Source organism: Arvicola amphibius, chromosome 2 (genome assembly GCF_903992535.2).
Source record: "Arvicola amphibius chromosome 2, mArvAmp1.2, whole genome shotgun sequence".
Taxonomy (NCBI): Eukaryota; Metazoa; Chordata; class Mammalia; order Rodentia; family Cricetidae; genus Arvicola; species Arvicola amphibius.
The window spans coordinates 31,747,902-31,767,915 of NC_052048.2; the positions used below are offsets into that span (position 1 = coordinate 31,747,902).

A 20,014-nucleotide genomic window follows, 5' to 3' on the forward strand; every position below is an offset into this window, starting at 1 on the left:
AATATATTAAAATCAGACTAAGACAGGGCTTCCCACTATCCCCACTCCTTTTCAACACAGAGCTCCAAGCACTAGCTAAAACAATAAAGCAATACAAAGAAATTAAAGGGATACTAAGAAGGAAAGAGTTCATATCACTGGTTTGCAGATAATACATTATACATAGGAGATCCCAGAAATGTCATTAGTAAACTTCTAGAAATAATCAACACTTTCAGCAAAATGACTGGATACAAAATCAACTTACAAAATTCAGTACCCTTTCTTACACCAACAACAATTACTTAGAAAAGAGATCCTGGGCACAATCCCATTATCCTCAAGGAAAGTAAAGTATCTAGGAATAAATCTAAGCAAAGAGCAAAGACCTCTACAGCAACAACTTTAGATCTCGAAATAAAGAGAAGGAGAAGTACACTAGAAAGTGGAAAGCCCTCCCACACTCACAGACTGGTGGAATTAATATTGTGAAATTCACCATCCTATCAAAAGCAATTCACAGATTCATTGTAATTTCAATCAAAATCCCTATGAAATTCTTCACAGAAATTTAAAAAGTTCTGAAATTCATATTGAACCAAAAAAGGCCCTGGATAGCTAGAGAGATTGCCACACCAAACTTCAAGATATATTATAGAGCTATCACTTAATAAAAAAAAAAACCCACCATAGTCCTGGCACAAAAACAGAAATGCAGATCAACACACTATACATAATAGAGAAAATGCAGTGTTTTCAACAAACCATGTGGGAAAACTAGAACAAGACACAGGGAGAGGCTGGCGGAGAGAGAAATCATATCAAGGATGTTTGCCGCAGGGAAGCAGGACATTTTATGTCTACTTAAAATTACACAGAATATATGTAAATGTATGTGCACATGTGTGTATTCATTTAAATGAAGCCGTGCCACTTGGAGTGACACTATAGACCACGTACCAGAAACTAGAGGATCAGTCATCCAAAAATCCCTTGGGAGTTGTCAATCAGAGTTGTTTGAGAGACTCCCAAACAACACAGGCTATTGCATTGCTCCCAGAGTTTGAAGGTAACTCCTCCTTGCTGATGACAGCATGTGGTTCAGACACAGTGCTTGGAGGACTCAAGTTGGATATGACCTAGAAACTGCTTTCTTAAAGAGCAGCTCTCACTGTCCTGGAAGGAGCTGGACAGTCTGCCAGTGGAGAAAATGACCAAAATCCTACTCACTACAACAATGGCCAGAAAGGCAGTATATCCCAAAAGGTGCAAAAGTGGCTGTGGCGGTCTGAGTGAGAACTGACCCCATAGGCTCATATATTTGAATGTGTGGTCTCTAGTTGGTGGAATTGTTTGGGGAAGGATTAAGAGGTGTGGCCTTGATGGAGGAGGTGTGCCACTGAGGCTGGACAGTCCGGTTTCAAAAGCACACACCAGGCCTAGTCAGCCAGTTTACCCACTCCCAGCCACACCCACCGCCTGCCTATGGATCAAATCTGAGCTCTCAGCTACTGCTCCAGTGAGTGCCATGCCTGCCTTCTGCCATGCTCCCCACCACGAAGGTCCCGGACTCACCCTCTGAAACTATAAGCAAGTCTCCAATTAAGTGATTTCTCTTACAAGTTGCCTTGGTCATGACGATGTCTTTTCATAGCAATAGCAAAGTGACTAAGGCGCCGTATAAGGCAAAAGTCTCATATAAATCTAGCCAAGCACCCCTGACTCATGGATCCTAGAGGAGAACCTACTTCAGTAAATCAGCATAACTTCTAACTGCACAGTAAATACTCATCCTCATGCCCACAAATAAGTGTCACTCTCAACCCTGAGCAAGAAGTGTCTTTTGGTGACAAACAGAAACTATTACAGAAAGCCACAAACGAGAAAAGCACAGAGAACAGCTGACTGGGGCGTAACCAGCCCCCTCCAACTAAGGCTCAGGGAAGCTATCAGCAGAGAGGGTGGGAAAATGAGGAGCTGAACGACCACGATGTCAGGATGTCTGCTGCAAGACGGTATCTTCTGTATGTGACAGGGAAGCAGCAGCCGCAAAGCCTGGTATGGTTTCTTAAACAAGACCTGAACAATGACCACACCTTCTGACATGCCAACATGCATGAGGGAGATTTTACCAGGCCCCACCTTTGAATGAAGAGCTGCAGGCAATTAATGGCTGCTAAGAGGGCAAATCAGTCTTCTCCAGGAACAAGCTCCCTGACAGGTGATCCAATCCTCCAACCTCAACTGGTCAGGCTTAAACATACATACATATAAACAACATGAAAGGGACTCAACAAGTTGTATTCATAAACGTGTGTGTGTGTGTTTGTAACAATAATAAAGACTAAAAGGTCACTAATTTCAGAGGGAGTTGGAGGGCACAAGAAAGGAATTGAAAGGGGGGATAATATAAATACAGTAATCATGTGAAATTAAAACAAAACATAACTGGCTGTGAGCTATGGATCAGTGGTGGAGCTGTTGCCTAGTATGTATGAGACTCTATGTTCAATCCCTAGAAAGAAAAGCAAAGAAACAGAACGTCTAGTCGAGGAAAAAGAGGAAACAGAACACACGTAAAGAAGTGATGCCTTTCAAGTAGAGGGTTCAACTGATAGTAAAGAGGATTCTTCATTGTTTTATTCTGGCTTTTCATTTCATTTGTTTGGCACTGGAGACTGGACAAAGGCCCCTGTGTGCCAAGCACTCCCCTGCTACAGAGCCACATCTGCAGCTCCCAATAGTGAAGCTTAACAAGAGAATCAATTCCATCCTAGGCCTTGGGCTAATTTTTTCTCCCAGTGCTAATTTAAATGAGACAAATATGTTGGAGCTAATGTTGGAGCTAAAGCAGTCGTACTTAGCAACAACATGCAAGTAAAGAGTTAATCCTTGTTTTCAAATAATTGATGATTTTTTTTTTTAGTTTAGGTATGTCCCACATATTTTGTGTTTACCTGAAATTCATATTTAGCTGTGAATTCTGAATTATCTGACAATCCTAGTTCTAGCCAACACATGGAACACATTCTCCACACTCAAGAAGAAAGCTAAAAACTAAATCAAACAACAACAAAAATAAACAAGCAAACAAAAAACAGTTTGCCTAAGCATAAAGTGAAGGCCAAGGAAGTGAATTGCCTTGGAAAAGAAAACATACTCCACCAGGTCGCACTGATGCTAGACCACCATTGTCCACTCCCCTCACGAATTCAATCTTTAACATGTGTTTTCTGCCTCCACCCTCCTAGTGCCAGGACTACAGGCATGTACCACCATGCCTAGCACTTTCCCCCTCCTGACATCAAATTTCAGTACATATTTTATCAATAAAATCTCCAGAATCAAGAAGTTAGGAAAGTACACGCTGCTCTTTATTTCAACTTTCCTGCTAATCGCCTCTGCCTGTACTCCAGACGTCACACTCTGCGTCCGTCCATTCGCTGTCTCAAACAGGGTATTATTCCTCCCAAACTGAATCTCTCAAAATTCAAAACTCCCTCGCTTCAGATTTTCAACATTTAGTAAAGGATTGCGTTCGCATCATTCCATAACTCTAGCAAGTGTAGTTCGTACATTCTTTTTCACAGGTGTGAGGGCTACTATATAAACACACGGTTGCTTCTCCGGGGACTGATCAGAAATACTGAGGCTTTTTCCAAGAGATAAAGTATAGACTAATTCTTTCTCTAATTGCATAATAGAACAAAAAAAGAGAGAAATAATGGAAAGGGCCATACATCACATTTATCTTCTGACACCACCAAATTACAACAAAAATCAACACAACTCCTAATAAATCTTGACAGCTGTGTGACCACTGTGTGTCCTTAAGTGGAGGAGACAATGAAGAGAAAAGGATTTTCTTTCTTTCTTTCCTGTCAAATGGGCTTTCAGAGAAGCGTTTCTTCTTTGTAAAGGGGGGGGGGGGGGTCATCGCGTTAAGGAAACGTGAGAACAAAAAGATAAGCCATAATGCTTCTCCCTAATAAGTTCTCTATTTAAAAACTTGCCTCAGATGAAGGAGAATCCAAGTCGGTTCCAAGAAAAACAGATGTTTAAAGACAAGCAAAAAGGCAGCGATTAAAATGCAAAGCAGCCTACCTACGCTTTCCCTCCAGCGCTTCTACTTGAGCAGGACTCTCCAGACGCCACGTCAGGCACTCAGAGAGCAGGAGTCCACACTTCCATCACGGGTATGGAAACTGAGGCAGAGGCAACTGCAGGAGGGGCTGCCGGGTGCACGCTCTCACAGCCCAGCCGGGGAAGGCTTCACCTGAGAGCGCCAGAGGCTTCCGGCTGCCCGCGGATCGGGTGACCCGACCCCACCCCGCTGCACGCACGCGGCCTCTCCCGGGCGGCGACCACCGCGCACCCACCTGTCGCGGCCTCCGGGCAGCCACACCCCTGGCGGCCGGGCGCGCGCGGTCCTGCCACGCCGCACCTCGGCGCGAGCAGCTCAGGTAGGCGCCGAACTCCACTCGCGGCCCGCTTCCTGCATGGCACAGGCCGGACGCCGCAGGGACGCTGGGTCAGGGCGCAGTCTACACCACCCAGCCAGTGGACGCCGACTGACCGGTCACGTGACGCGCCGGTCACGTGCCCGTCGCGCCCCAGGCAAAAGCGTTGCTGGGGCGACCTGGGGCGCTGGGAAGGCGGGGCAGCGGAGGCCCTCGGGGCGACCACTTGGTCTAGGTAAGGCTGCTGCTCTTAGGCTCCACTCAGCTTCTCCTTCTCGGCCTAGAGGAAGGGACCCTCCCCACATCGGGAAGCTAGCAAATGGAAGCGGCAGCAGCGGGAACTAAGCGATAAAACGTTTGTTTGAACGAACCGGGTTTTTGTTGTTTTGTTTTTGCTCTCAGTCCCTACCCTAGAGAGATATTGATTGTATACAGTATGAATATCTAAATATAGAATTCATCAAAATTATAATTTTCATGAAGGTATTGCTGTTCATGTAAATAAAAATGTATATATTAGTGACTATTTGACTCTACTTTGTCCACATTAACTCTTTCCTGATTACACCTCCACATTGGTATTCTTTGTGACATCTCCCCCTTCCTCCCCAGTACTGTTGGTCGGACCCAGAGATTCTCTGAGAAGCTATCTCGGAGTTTCATCCTCCAGATCTATTTCTTAAAATTCTGATTTTCCTAGCTGACACCTTACGGAAGCAGAAGTTTCAGCCATTGACAATTTTCTTACCCAATAACTTTTGTTACACGGTGCATTAAAGAGTTCCATTTTTTAATTCATGAGAGACTTGTAAGCAAATCCCCGCAATACTCCACAATTTTCTGTTGTCTGTTTTTCTAGTTGTCGCATTCCTCCCTATACTACTGATTACTTTGCATACTTGGCTGTCCAGAGACAAAGCATCTGGACACAGAAAGCAAAGCCCAAACATGTTCGTGTCTGTAAACCACCTTGACAGCGGCATTCATACAGAAAATGGGATGGTGAATTTTCTTCGTGCAGTTATTTCGCTGTGGAAAGCACAGTTACAACCTGAGAGGCTCGTCCTGCCTCTTCCAGCAACAGGTGTTCCATGAGCTCAGAGATGCTCTCCCATTAATGTAGTGTATGCCAAAAGGGGTGAGCAAAAAAGCCAGTTAACTGATTTGGGGGTGTGGAAACCTACCATCCCACTGTAGGAAGGGACAAAGCCTTCGGGCTTCTAGGGGCATCTGTGAGTTTTTACCGAGCTGGAAAGCATTGTTATGTGGGCAAAGCTAGAGTGCGTCCTAACTCAAACATCACTACCTAAAAGATGTCTGAAGCCTCTCCTCATCAGAGTCCTGAGAAAAAGGAGGCGTCATGCATCTGTCCAAACCCAGAGTCCAAGTTCCTGTCCCCATTTCCAGCTGAGTAGGAGACTGTCAACGAGAAAACAAAACTCACTCACGTGGGAAGAAGTGTCTGTACTTAGCATGTAAAGCTGCTAGTAAGTGGAGCATATTCTTGGACAATATGCTCAGTCCAAGAAGCCTTGTGGCATTTGGCTAAATCCTCCCTGTCTGCTGTGCTTGTGGAGATGCCTTCCCCCTCCTGGAGAATGTAGATTATGACAAGTGACTTGTGAACCAGGTGACCACTGTTACCCTAGAACTAATCACAGCCAACTCTCCAAACGGTTAAGCATAGAAAGCATGAACTGACTTATCAGCTAAGGGATCATTGCAAACAAAGCACACTGTTCCAGTTGACGCGGTAATGTGCACCTGTAATTTCTGCCCCTGGGAGGCTTTCAAGACAAGAGATCATGAATTCAAGTCAAGTTTAGAGCTATATAATTGACCTGAAAAAATGTGTGTGACAAAATATACTGCAATTTTCTATGACCATAATGGCATTTAGCACTGTGTCTGAAGGGTGAGGACCAACAGGAAGTAGCAAACAGAGAAGAAAAACTAAGTCTTAACTGTGCTGTGGAAGAGCCACCCTTGAACACACCACATTCCCTTATTTGCAATCCCAGACAGCTTCCATTAGCACGACACCTGGGATAACTTCTGGTTTACTTTGGCTCATAGGTCTGGGGGTGGGGGTTTAATCCTAGATGACAGGGCAGTTTTCCTTTGTTGTTGTGTTGTGTTTATGAGGCCAACTTTGAGCTAATCAGAAGGCTCAATTCTTTCTTCTAGAATAAGGTGTTTACACAGTTCTATAATTGGAAAGATTCCAAACTAAAATCCCAGAGAGTAAGGTCATGATTTTAAGAAACAAAACAAAAATTCTACCATAGCGAAGCAGTGGTGGCCCTTGCCTTTAATCCCAGCATTTGAGAGACAGACACCAGCAGATCTCTATGAGTTGGAGGCCAGCCTGGTCTACAGAGCTAGTTCCATACCAGTTCTGGGATTATACAGAGAAACCCTGTCTTGAAAAACCAAAAATGAATGAATAAATAAGTAAATAGATTTTTAAGTCATAAATCTATAATAATGATGACATATCAGGACACAAGAGTCACATGAATGTGCTCTAAGTGGCCAAACCTTGAATAATCTGTACAAAATACTATAGATGGAGTTTTTCTGTGTTTTGGCAGCTGCTCCAAAATAATCATCCAGAAACTTATGATTAATTATAAATCCTCAACCAATAGCTCAGGCTTATTACTAGCTAACTCTTACGACTTAAATTAACCCATTCATATTCATCTGCATTCTGCCATGTGGCATTACCTCTCTTTCAACTTGCACCTCCTCTTTCCTCTCCGTGTCTTGCTGGTGACTCTTCTCTCTCCACTCTTCCTCTCTCAGTGTCCTTTGTGTCTTGCTGTCACACCTTTATCTCCTGTCTAAGTATAGGTCAGTCAGCTTTTTTAGTAATCAATGAGAGTAATACATATTTACAGTGTACAAAGTTTGTTCCACAACAGAAAACAACACTGTTGAGTTAAAACCTAAAGAGTAAAAGTCTTATTAAAAGGTATTAAGGGTTAGAACGTCAACATTATGAATTTAGGGATAGAATTCAGACCCTAACTGACACTATATTATGCTGTGGTTTCAGATTAATTCCGGAAAGCTCAGTGGTTTGATGCAACAGGTTTACTTCTTGCTCATATAAAAACCAGTGAGCTGAGCAATCTCCTAGGGCAGCTGCCCAGTCAAGTAACTTGGAGACTCAGGCTGTTTACTGAATGTAGTTTGACAATGCTCTGGAATTGATATTGCAGCATAAGAGAAAGGTGGAGAGTTGCCTGTGGCCACTTACAGCACATTCATGTGACTCTTGTGTCCTTTTGGCATGTCATCATTCTTGTAGATTTATGTGTTGACAGGGGCTGCTCATTCGTTCCCAGCTGCCCAGATCCGAAATAATCACACAGAAACTATATTATTTGCAATACTGTTTGGCCTATTAGCTTATGCATATTTCTAGCTAACCTTTACATCTTAAATCAACCTGTCTCTATTAATCTGTGCATCACCACAAGGTCATGGCCTTCAGGCAAGGTTCCAACATGTCTCCTCCAGTGGCTATATGGCATCTCATTGACTCTGCCTGCTTGGAATTCCTGCCTTGCCCTATTCTATGCTGCAATAGGCCCAAAACAGATTATTAACCAATGGTATTCACAGCATACAGAGAAGAATCCCACATCATTTATGACTTTTTAAAAATCTGTTTATTTACTTATTTATTCATTGATTTTTAGTTTTTTAAGACAGGGTTTCTCTGTGTAGTCCTTATTGTCCTGTAACTAGCTCTGTGGACAGGCTGGCCTCCAACTCACAGAGATATGCTGGTGCCTGCCTCCCGAGTGCTGGGATTAAAGGTGTGCGCCATCACTGCCCAGCTATGGTGGGGTTTTTGTTTCGTTTTGTTTTGTTTTAGTCATGTCCTTACTCTCTGGGATTGTAGTCTGTTTATGTGTTTCTTGCCCCTGCACTATGACCAGCCTCCTCTCCAAGGTGGTGTCATTGAGAAACTGTACCAGAAACCAAGATCTACGCATGCAGTGTACTCACTGCTACTGGGGCACCGTGTCTAGGCCTTCTCAGAGAAACTGCAATGAGACATAATCGCACCAAAGAAATGCTATTAACAACAAGAAGAGATGGGCTAAAAGTTTAAAAAATGGCCCGGGCAGTGTGGCACATGCCTCTAATCCCAGCACTTGGGAGGCAGATCTCTGTGAGTTCAAGGCCAACCTAGTCTACAAGAGCTAGTTCCAGGACAGGCTCCAAAGATACAGAAAAACCCCGTCTCAAAAATAACAAAAAAAAAAGGCACATTTCTTTCAGTATTTTAAGAGGTAAGTTTTAGTTTAGGATTTCATTCTTAAACTCAAAATGTAAGATGAGGACAGGTATACCACAAGACCTGATCACACTTGATACTCTGGCAATAGCATAACAACATATCCTCAATTCACTAAGACCACTAAGACTTACAGACCCAAATTAAATCTGTTCAACTCTGCCTTGAATTTGAATTCAATCATTCATTAGCATCATGGCCTGTCCTGTAACTAGATCTTGTAGACCAGGCTGGCCTCGAACTCAGAGATCTGCCTCCTGAGTACTGAGATTAAAGGCGTGCCACCACCACCCAGCTTTTTTTTTTTTTTAATCATTGTAGCCCTGGTTTCCTTGAAACTCTCTATGCAGCCCAGGCTGAGCTACATCTTCAGTCCCTGTCAGTGGACACTTTTTTGTTGGTGGGGGGGGCTTTTTCAAGACAAGGTTTCTTTTTTTAATTATTTTATTCATTTATTTGTTATATATACATTGTCCTGCTTGCAGGTATGCCTGCACGACAGAAGAGGGCACCAGATCTCATTACAGATGGTTGTGAGCCACCATGTGGTTGCTGGGAATTGAACTCAGGACCTCTGGAAGAGCAGCCAGTGCTCTTAACCTCTGAGCCATCTCTCCAGCCCCCGAGGCTTACTATATTGAGTGCTAATCTTAGTCCTAGCAATGTACTATGTGTGTTACTGTTCATGTGATTTGCTGGCTTGAGTATTTACAGGTCTTCAAGATTCCCTTCAAATGTTGGCATGACAATCTCCAAGCAAGATCATACATACACAGTCCCTTAGTCCAGACATGCTGAGACTTGATTCTTGGATAGGTAGCCTCAGAATCCCTATTAAGTCTGAAGGAATATGGAAAAGTGGACCCTCCTCACTCTGAATCCCTTAAGATTCAGAAGGGAAATCAGAAAGCCTATAAAGACGGAAATATGGAGGCAGGGGACAGGACCTCCTCACCGGGTGAAGTCTCTTGCTTGAGATTTCACCTCAGTGGCTGCTAAGGTCTTCATCTCTTCTCAGCTATAAACCTAAATTTTTCTAGGACTCTCACCAGATACCCCATTTACAGGGGGGAAGACAAGCACTAAAGCCTGGACGATCCCAGCATTTTCTGATTTTAACCTAATTTACTTTATCAAATCTCATCCAAGGCATTTAAGCCATCTCCCCTCGTTTATCAAAAGAAAAGTTTCTTGGCACACGCCTTTAATCCCAGCACTCGGGAGGCAGAGGCAGATGGATCTCTGTGAGTTCCAGGCCAGCCTGGTCTACAAGAGCTAGTTCCAGGACAGGCTCCAAAGCCACAGAGAAACTCTGTCTCGAAAAAAAAAAAAACAAAAAACAACAAAAGAAAAGTTTCTTAGTAACCAGTTGAGAAATAACTTGAGAGACACCAAAGTTGTATATATGACAAATGCAAAGACAGTTGCCACTGTTCCTAAACACTTCATTATGTCTTAATTTCTGCAACCCTCACTCAGAGAAGCCAACACCCATGTTCTTGTATATAAACTATCCCTATTCTCATTTTTCCTAAACCCCATGATTAAATCTATATTACAATAGCTTTAATTCTCAACTCTTCTTCAAACTGGCCATTCCTAAAATTCTTTTCTTCATCAAACCCTGGGGTGGCCTTGTCAAGTCCCCTTAGAGATAATTGTTGAGGGTAGCCATGCAAACTTGAGTAAATGTTCCCTCACCACTGAGAAAATGATTCTCCTGCCTCAGCCTCCTGAATAGATGACAGTACAGGTTTGCACCAGTACATCCAACTTGCATTTTCTTCTTAGAAGGTTGGATATACGCTGGGTTTTTGTTTGTTTGTTTGTTTGTTTGTTTGTTTTTGGCTTTTGGAGACAGGGTTTCTCTGTAGCTTTGGAGCCTGTCTGGAACTCACTTTGTAGACCAGCCTGGCCTCAAACTCACAGAGATCCACCTGCCTCTCTCTCCTGAGTGCTAGCATTAAAGGTGTGTGCCGTCACTGCCTGGCATGGGCATACACTTTGTGGATGATCTAGTCTGCTGTACTCTCTTCATTGAAAGTGTTTTCTTTATATTTTGCTTCTATAAACTTTACATTCTTCTCTCTTGAAATATAATCACCTATAGCAAATATTGTAGCTAAACAATGCTGTGTCCATTTCTAAATTCTTTGAAGCTACTTAAACAGAAAAGCAACAATCCTTTAGTTTCCCGATTCTCTTGTCGTGGCGTTCTCATAAGGGAAATGCCACTCAGCAAAACATCTCTCCTCAGAGACGTGAAGTCTAGCTCAGAAAAAAATCCTCTTTTGTTTGTGGGGGGGTGTTGGTTTTTGAGAATATATATATATATATATATATGTGTGTGTGTGTGTACAGAGAATATATATATGTTCTCTGTATAGCTCTATCTGTTTGGGAACTTGCTCTAGAGACCAGACTGGCCTAAACTTTAGAGGTCTGCCTGCTTCTGCCTCCTGAGTACTGGGATTAAAGGTGTGTACCTCTTGAAAGCATGCTTTTTATCCTAAGTCTCTTCCCTGTTATCTCTTTTTTTTCCTAGCTAATTCTTATTTGAGAAGCTTCAACTAAACAGAGTCCTCACGTAGGCCGGGCATCATGTGCTGCTCACTGCACAGTCCTACCCATTTCTCCTTCTTATTGTGAAAATCACTGTTAGATAACGGCCTGGTTAGCTACTCGAAATCTTTGTACTGCAACAAACTCTACCAGTCTATTTTATCGCTAAATAACCAACACCTCATTACAGTCATCTGGATCTGAGACGCACTGGATAAGCATTGCATGAATCTGATAAAGCACAGCTATTGAGGACTTATAAATTAGGGGCTAGCTCCACTCCATGAATGCTAATTAGTCTTGCTTCCTAGCTCCCTATAAAATCTCTGAATAGTTGAAGACTCCTAACATCTCAAGATATTAAGATTGACAAAACAAAACAAAACAAAACCAAAAAACATCCAGACCAATGATTTGAAAATGTTTTCAATGAAAATTGGTTTTGTTTTTAAAGAGAGAGGGGCAGAATAAGTTATTTAAGCCACACCTCAAACTGAAAAGACTGAGTGAAAAGTGCATATGTGTTTGTGCTGAGCAAGCTAAGGTCTTTCTACAGTTTCAGAATTACTGAGTAGCAGCACACACGCAGGCTACATCAGTTTCCCTACTGTGACCTTACCAAGACTCCTGGGCTCACTTGATAAGCATGGCCACACCCATCACAAGGGGTTTTTAGGCTGCAGGGAGGCTGAAAGGGCTGCGGGACTGCAGGAGCTTAGAAGTCTGCACAAAGAACCCTTACATACACACCACAGGCGGCGCGGTGAGGAGCTCTACCTACCATCCAGGGTGTGCCACAGTGTTGAGCTGCTAAGGTACAGATGAGTCAGAGGCTGAATGACTGAGAAGAGAGCGCTTTCAAATCAGCACAACCAAGACGTGCTGCCGAGATACAGCGCACAGTAGGAAGTGGTGAAGATGCTGGACAGAGGCCAAGCCACTTGAGAGGTAATGAGTCAGCACTGCTGCCAGGTCACACTTAGATGCCTTTCCCGTTGATGTGTTTCAGAGGAAGAAGATCACATCATGTGTTATCCTGTGTTTGATAAACCCACATACCTAGTTTTTGAGAGAGCGTCAAACTCAAAATCCTCGTGAATAATTCATCTCACTAGTGTTGGTGCAACAGGTGTGTGCCAGCACACTTACCCATGCCTGGTGTTCATAAGGTGGGTTGACAGCGTGTGCGTCCATGTGCGTTTGATGTGTTAAGCTCACAAATCAGCATGAATAACTTGACCAGGCTGTGGCTTGTGACTGTATCGTGAAGCTGTTCGGTTTTTTTTTTTTTCCACTCAATTCTGCATGTGCAACCTCTGATGGTTAATCAGTTGCCCAAACAAAATGTCACATCTTTCTTCTCTACCTCTTTTAATCAAAATGAACTCAGAAAATTGGTGCTTACCAACTCTGAGTAATTGAGCTCAAAGAACAGCCTGACCACTAACACTATTCTTAAAACAACAACCAGCAAAACTGCCTATCAATGTTTCCTAGAATAACAGTTCTAACCAAATGAGAAAATGCACCCAACACAGAATACACAACAACACAGAAATCCCATCAATATTTATTACTTGATATACCTCAGGAAACCTTGAGCATTCTCATGACCCTAGTGCTTGGGAAACTGAAGCAGGATTGAGAATTCCAGGCTAGGGTGCAAAGTGAAACTCTCCAAAAGGAGGCAAAGAGCTGTGGTGTAGCTCCTTGCCCAGCATGCTCAAGGTCCGGGATGCTTAAGACCTTGGGTTCCATCTCGACACTGTAAAAACCAATTAAAAATGTCTCCCAACTGTGAGTCAAAGATCGCAAGGAAGTTTATTTCACCATATGCTCAGGGTTCAGGGCTTCTTATTTTTCCATTTCCAAGGCTGGGTGTTTCCCTGCCAGAGTCCGTCACTCCACGGCCAGTGCCTCAGGGAAGACCACGATGCACTTCAATAAGGGTGACAGCTGCTAACTGAGGGGGATCAGAACACATCTGATCAAATAGGACATTTCTTGAGCATTGAAATCTAACGGGGTTTGCTCTGCTAGGTTTAGGGCTTGCTTTAGGGAGCTGTCATTTGCTTTAGGGCTGTCCTTTTGCAGTAGTGCTGTCAGTCCTACTACGGCTGACCATTGTTGGATTTTGGAAGAATAAAGTTTCCTGATTTTGCATGTAGGTTTACAGCTGGAAAGGAATTTTGCTTCAGGATGAATCACACTCAGTCTTACCTTTCCCTGATTTCGATGGTATTTAAATAAGACTGGGCTATCAAGTCTAATGGAAAAATTAAGATGTGGGACTTAGGATAGAAAGAGTTTTTCATTTTATATTGTTACATAGGAACAAGAATTTCATGGGGCCAATAGTGGAACATTATGGAATGAATTCATGTCTCCTCCCAAAATTCATATTGATGCTTTTAAGCCCCAGCATGGTTTCATTAGGAGTAAGGAAGTAAATTAAGAGTAAATCAGATCATATTAGGGGCCCCAATTTTGCCTGGACTAGTGTATTAGACACTGCAGTCTTCTCTTTGAGCGCCTCTCCTGTATGCACTCACCTGGATTACATACATACGCATGAAAGTTACGTGAGGTACACAAGGCAGTCCACACGCAAGCTAGAGCCCTCTTCAGATCGATCCTGTTGGACCTACACATACCGCAGGCACCAGAACTGCGCTCGCACAATTGCCACTTAAGCTGCCTAGTCTGCAGTGTTTGATTATGAGAACCTGAGCAAACCACTACGCTGAAAAAGTGGGAGCACTGAGTTAATGTGTTGTCCCACATTCTTCACCTGTGACCATACACAGCACTACAGAGTTTCTAAAGTGCTGACTATTGTGTGTGTACACAATATATATGTATGTGTATCATAATAATTATATTGCATATATTATATAATTCAATAATTATGAATATATATATATGACTGCCAAAAAACGGAAGTTACCAGAAAAATTAAAAAAAACTGGAGGCCTTCCATGAAATGTTGACTTTTATATTTTTTTCTTAAAATTATTAATTTTATTAGACTCAAAAATTTAAGTTTTCAAGACAGGGTTTTTCTGTGTATATCTGGCTGTCCTAGAACTCACTTTGTAGACCAGGCTGGCCTCGAACTTACAGAGATCCACCTGTCTCTGCCTCCCTGAGTTCTGGGATTAAAGGTGAGTGCCCACCACGTCCTCAAAAATTTAAGTTTTCAAAAGTAAGTTAAAATACCGTACCGTCCCTGCATTTCCTAAGGTTCGGTCTTTCAGGCCCATGTATGTTATTTGTGTCCTTGCCACGTGTGAGCATTCAGTACTTAAAAGTTGAAATCAACCTTTTTCACCTTTTCAATTTAGAATAGTTTATACTTTTATTTCTCTGACAGACATTGAAACTAATTATTTTAGAATGTTTATCCATAAACATTATCCAAAAGCACCTCATGTTTCAGGAGTGGCACAGAGGCAAACTTTTTTTTTCAAAGGAAAAAGTATTTTTATTTTTTCTCATTTTTTTATTAAAAATTTCCATCTCCTCCCCTCCTCTCCTTTCCCTCCCCTCCCCTTCACCCATACTCCCACTCCCTCCCTCTTCAGGCCAAAGAGCCATCAGGGTTCCCTACACTATGTTAAGTCCAAGGTCCTCCCAACTCCCCCCAGGTCCAGGAAGGTGAGCATCCAAACTGACAAGGCTCACACAGAGCCCGTCCATGCTGTAGAATCAAAGCCCATCGCCCTTGTCCTTGGCTTCTCAGTCAGCCTCCACCGTCAGCCACAGTCAGAGAGTCCGGTTTGATCGCATGCTCCATCAGTCCCATTTCAACTGGTCTTGGTGATCTCCCGTTAGTTCTGTCCCACCACACAGAGGCAAACTTTAAACAGTACTCCTGGATACAAAATAATAGTGGCTTCGAACCATATTAGTTCTAAGAGAAAATTACCATCGTTATTACTTCAGAAGTACTAATATAAAACATATAAATGAACATTTTAATTTCCTATGACTGAATGATTAAATTGCACTAGACATAACGGTTACTGGTTTTTTATATTCAGATTCATGGAGCTAAGCTGGTCTCTGACTATGCAAGCCAGGGATGCAAGTGAATCTTACTCCCCCACTTCTCCACTGCTAGGGTTCCAGGTCAGTTACAGGACTCTGTGCATGCTAGTAAGCACTCCAGCACCTGAGCTACATCCCCAGATCCTAAATGTAATTTGGAATATTTTACACAGGTCAAAGATTATAATATTGGGAAACTGAGGCAGAAAGACCAGTTTGAAGCCAATCAAGGCTACATTGTGAGTTTCGGGTCGATTTGAGCTACAGAGTAAGATCATGTCTGAAAAATCAAAACAACAAAAAGTTAAGAATACAAAGAATTCCAGTGCTGTCAAACCAAATGTGCTCTGATTTTACAGATTAAAAACTGAATATAAAATGTATTGAGATTTAAAAGCATTTGATAAGTTATATAGTTGTGTGATACAGCAGTTCATTTATTGCAGGGCACACTTCTCATCACTGAAACAAAGACAGGTCTGTCTGTAGTCTCTAAAATCCTTCTCAATAATGATAACATTTTTTGAACTAAAGTGCTCCATCTCAAAATGACTCAGAAACTAGCAAACCAACTCAACTGTGGGCTGGGGTGTGGCTCAGTGGCAGGGTGCTTGCTTAGGCTACAGGTTTCATCCCTAGTATTAGACAAAAAATGATGCAACCTTAACCAAAACCATTAATAAAACTTCTAGTAAGAATTACCTCTACAATAATTATGAATCAAAAGTACACAGAGCATATATCCAGCCTGACCTAGGTATTCATATTTATACCATAAATAGGCTTTGGTTCATTTTTCAGTGACCTAACATATGAGTTTTTAATTTTTAATCTGTCCAAACCACATTTATTACTGGATAAGAGAGTAAAGACAATTTCTCATTGATAAGTGAAAGTATCTGTCATAAACCTTTATTCATCTTTACAAGCATGCCTTTCAGGGCCTAGGGAGATGATTCAGTGATTATGAATGCTCTGTATTCCAAGTGAGCATGAGGAACTGAGTTCATGTGAACAGTTGGGCATGGCTACAGGGGCCTGTAACCGCAGCACTGAGAGTGGTGAGGGAGCAGAGAGAGGCAGATCCTGGGAGCTGGTTAACCAGCCAGCCAGCCCAAATGGCAAAACCCTGACTCAAAACAGTAAGGTAGAGAGTGATGTAACAGAGAAACACTTGGCTGTTCAGGGATCCAAGGCATTCTCAGAGGCCCCAATGAAAGAACAACGGGAACTGAGTTCTGTGTCCTTGCCTACCAGTAGACTTGGCAAGGTCCAATCTGGGTCTGGTGGCCAAGGTCTATGAATTTAAGGTTTTGGTTCCTAAGAACTTGGCTCTGTCCACTCCCAAAAGAGACTGGAGTAATCAGTCCCACGGCCACGATGTACTCAGTCTGTGATGCACTTGAGATAACCTGTGTTCCCTTTTGTACAACATTGCTTGACTGCATTCCTGCTGACTTTGTCCCATTATATGATAGTTACCACTAACTTGGTCCCATTTCTCCCCTGGATACAGCACATAAGATGCTGTACACTTAAGAAGTTTGTTTGGATTAAGATCTCTTGACCCAGCGTTCCCATCTTCTTCACCATCTCATCTCCTACCCATTCCATTTAGAACCCTGGCACTGAAGCATGGCCTACTGGTCCAGGTCACCTGACATCCTGCTCTGGCCTCTACATGTGTCCTCTGAGTGCACTCATACACTCACATGCATGCATCATATACAAGCATACCTTCATCAGGGTGTGATAGTTCAAGCCTATAATCCTAGCTGTTGTGGAATATTTGTTGAAGATGTGTTACATTCATTTATGAAGTGGAATATTTATTTAATGATTCAAAGATGTGTTATATTCTTTTATGTTGCATTTGTTTAACTCTGTAAAGCTGGGTTACTTTGCCTGCCTAAAACACCTGATTGGTCTAATAAAGAGCTGAACAGCCAATGGCTTGTCAGGAAAGGGAAGTAGGTGGGACTGCCAGGCAGAGAGAATAAATAGAAGCAGGGAAGCAAAAGAGGAGCAAGAAGAGGAGAAGGACATCAGGAGCCAGCCACCCTGCTATACAGCAAGCCATGGAATAAGAAGTAAAGAAAGGTATAGAGAAAGATAAAAGCCCACAGGCAAAATGTAGACAGAATAATTTAAGAAAAGCTGGCTAGAAATAAGCCAAGCTAAGGCCAGGCATTCATAAGTAAGAATAAAACTCCATGGATTTATTGGGAGCTGGGAGCAGGCCCCAAAAAGAGTGAAACAACCAAATACACCTAGCACAAGAGAGACTAAAATGCTGCTGCAAATTCAAAGGCTTGCCTGGGCTACAGTGTGAGACCCTGTCTCAAAAACCAAAACAGATCAAACAAAGAGCATGACTTCTGCCTTTGATGTCAAGGCTCCTCTATTACATTTTTAACCATTCTTTTACTATAGATCTAAGAACATCTTTGTCCATCAATATTCAGTCTCTTACAAGAAACAAGGTGTGGTGTTGAGGGACTGTGGATCCCCAGACCCTGAATTTCTTGTAAACAACTTGTTATACTTGCAGCTGCTCTGAGCAAAAAAAAAAAAAAAAAAAAACTTGTTTTCCTGTATTTGCAGCTTCTCTGAGCATGAGACCCACGGGAGTGGTTTCTGGTGGGTTTGGCTGGGGTGTGACTATCAGTTAAGGATCCCTATATAAGCTGCCCTGGAACACAATAAAGGGGGCATTCTTGGGGAATTCAAGGATGGCCTGTGTCTCTCTCTGTCTGTCTGTGTGTATGTGTGTGTGTCGATCTCCAGGCCCTTGCCTGACTCGTGAACGGTCCTGTAGTGCAGGCTGTAGGCTACAGGCATGACAGGATCGTAGTATACATAGTAGCATAGACACTACAACAAGGGAAGAGTATCAGGAGTTCTCCAGGCAACCCTCACTGGAGTAAGTGGTCTATGAAGCACCAAAACGACCTCCTGGAATCCCTATAGGAAATCAGAGGTACAGCTACTAGCTGGGCTGCCAAACAGCTGCTGCCTGGCATCAACTTCAGTGACCTTCCAAAGTCCTGAGTGGAAAATGGATGACACCTAAGGAACATGATCCTGAGACCTGAAAATAATCCTTTCATACTGGCCGTCATTTTCCCCAAATATACTAAATCACTGATGTACCTAAGTATTTTATAAAAGAAAATGTATTGTAAATAATCAAATAAAGTCATTTTGAAGTTGAATATTTATTAGAATATTATTTTCCCCTGTAAAGCACTCAATATGTAAGAAAAATAAACCATTTGTGAGACTTTTAAAAATATATATAGCCATTTTTGAAAAATAAAAAGTTGGTTTCTGTTTTCAATGGCAACAAGAAAGACACTGTTATTTTAAAACTACCATTTAAAAAGTAGTATTTTAAGAAATGTATGCTATATTAACATGATGTGTTTTACAGAATGGATACATATATGAATGCGTATCTGAATTTGGAAGTAATATATGTGTTAAAAATCACACTGGAAAAACAATTGTTCTTTAAAAAAGAACTTGCTAGTAAACCGCATAAACTTTCACACTGGGGGTTTATAAAAAGAAAAACTACCATCTACCCCATCCCCACAAGAAAAGAAAGAAAAAAGGACAAAACGTGCTCAGTTTGAACAGAGCCATTACAGAACTCATTTCTGTACAACATGGAAGCCTGGGTAGACAGCCAATGGTAACTCCTTAAAGTGCGTCTTTTGGAGATTTGTCTAATAAATAATTCCAATCTCAAATATAAAATACTTAACACAGACATGCAATAACAAAACTAAATCATTATAGTGTAAAGTTTGTAAAACTACTTTTAAAATTTTTGATTCACCAAAGAAAAAAGACATCAATACAATAGGCATTTTCATTCTCCAACAGTGAGCACCGTGTGCTCTTGTTATTTGGCAAATCTTTTGGAGTCGAACAAAAATAATGCAGTCTAAACAATATTTCTTCTGTCAATATAATAGGATTCCTCAGGCAGAGCAGGAAAGTGCAGAGGAGAGTTAGATTTTGGGAAGTTTTGGTGCATTAACCACAGGGTTCGCCTCCTGTAAGTATCTCCTCCCTGCGCTCTTGTAGTCATAGGTACAGCCGTGAGTTTCTGCATAGCGATGAGATGCACAGAAGTTGTTTCCACATCTAAAGCACAAAAAAAGTTCATATGAATAGTTAGGTTTCCATAGAGGGCTCATCTCCTTAGGAGGGAAGAGTGACTTCAGGTAGTACAACAAAAGCCCTCGGGGTCTCCTCAGAAATTTCAGCACTGACAGTTCCACTCATAAGTATAAAGCCCCCAAAAGAACACAGTAACTGTTTATGAATGACAGGTATATATCTTTTTGAAGTAAAAGGAAAACTGAAAAGCTGGTAACATGTCCATCATATCTCTCACACTTAGTAAATCTGAATTCTAAGAAATGAAGTTTCATGAGAAAATTAGGCTATATAAAAATTAGCTGTTTATGGCTGGGCATGGTGTTTTTAATCTTAGCAGGAGGATGAAGGCAAGGCAATCAGATCTTTGTGAATCAAGGCCAGCCTGGTGTACATAGCAAGATCTAGGCCAGCCACATTTACATGATGCTGTCTTGTAAAATAAACACAAACTGCAAACTAACAAAAAGCAATGACA

The 20,014-nt window shown here is 42.1% G+C and overlaps 2 protein-coding genes across 9 annotated transcripts in view; both read right to left on the reverse strand.

Annotated features, from left to right (window-relative positions):
* Positions 1-4,545, reverse strand: part of Marchf8 (membrane associated ring-CH-type finger 8) — a 76,670-nt gene extending 72,125 nt beyond the window's left edge. For 2 of the 3 annotated variants that reach the window (XM_038319625.2, XM_038319630.1), the window contains exon 1: positions 4,084-4,350. The gene's annotated coding sequence lies outside the window, so the exon portion shown is untranslated. The other variant, XM_038319626.2, reaches the window with a different exon arrangement.
* A 14,136-nt stretch (positions 4,546-18,681) lies between these two features.
* The window catches only part of Zfand4 (zinc finger AN1-type containing 4), a 94,473-nt gene continuing 93,140 nt past the window's right edge, over positions 18,682-20,014 (reverse strand). For all 6 annotated transcript variants that reach the window (XM_038319856.1, XM_038319857.1, XM_038319854.1 and 3 more), the window contains one exon: positions 18,682-19,521. In XM_038319856.1, coding sequence (XP_038175784.1) covers positions 19,386-19,521 — 136 coding nt within the window. In that variant the 3' untranslated portion in view covers positions 18,682-19,385. The remainder of the gene's footprint in view (positions 19,522-20,014) is intronic.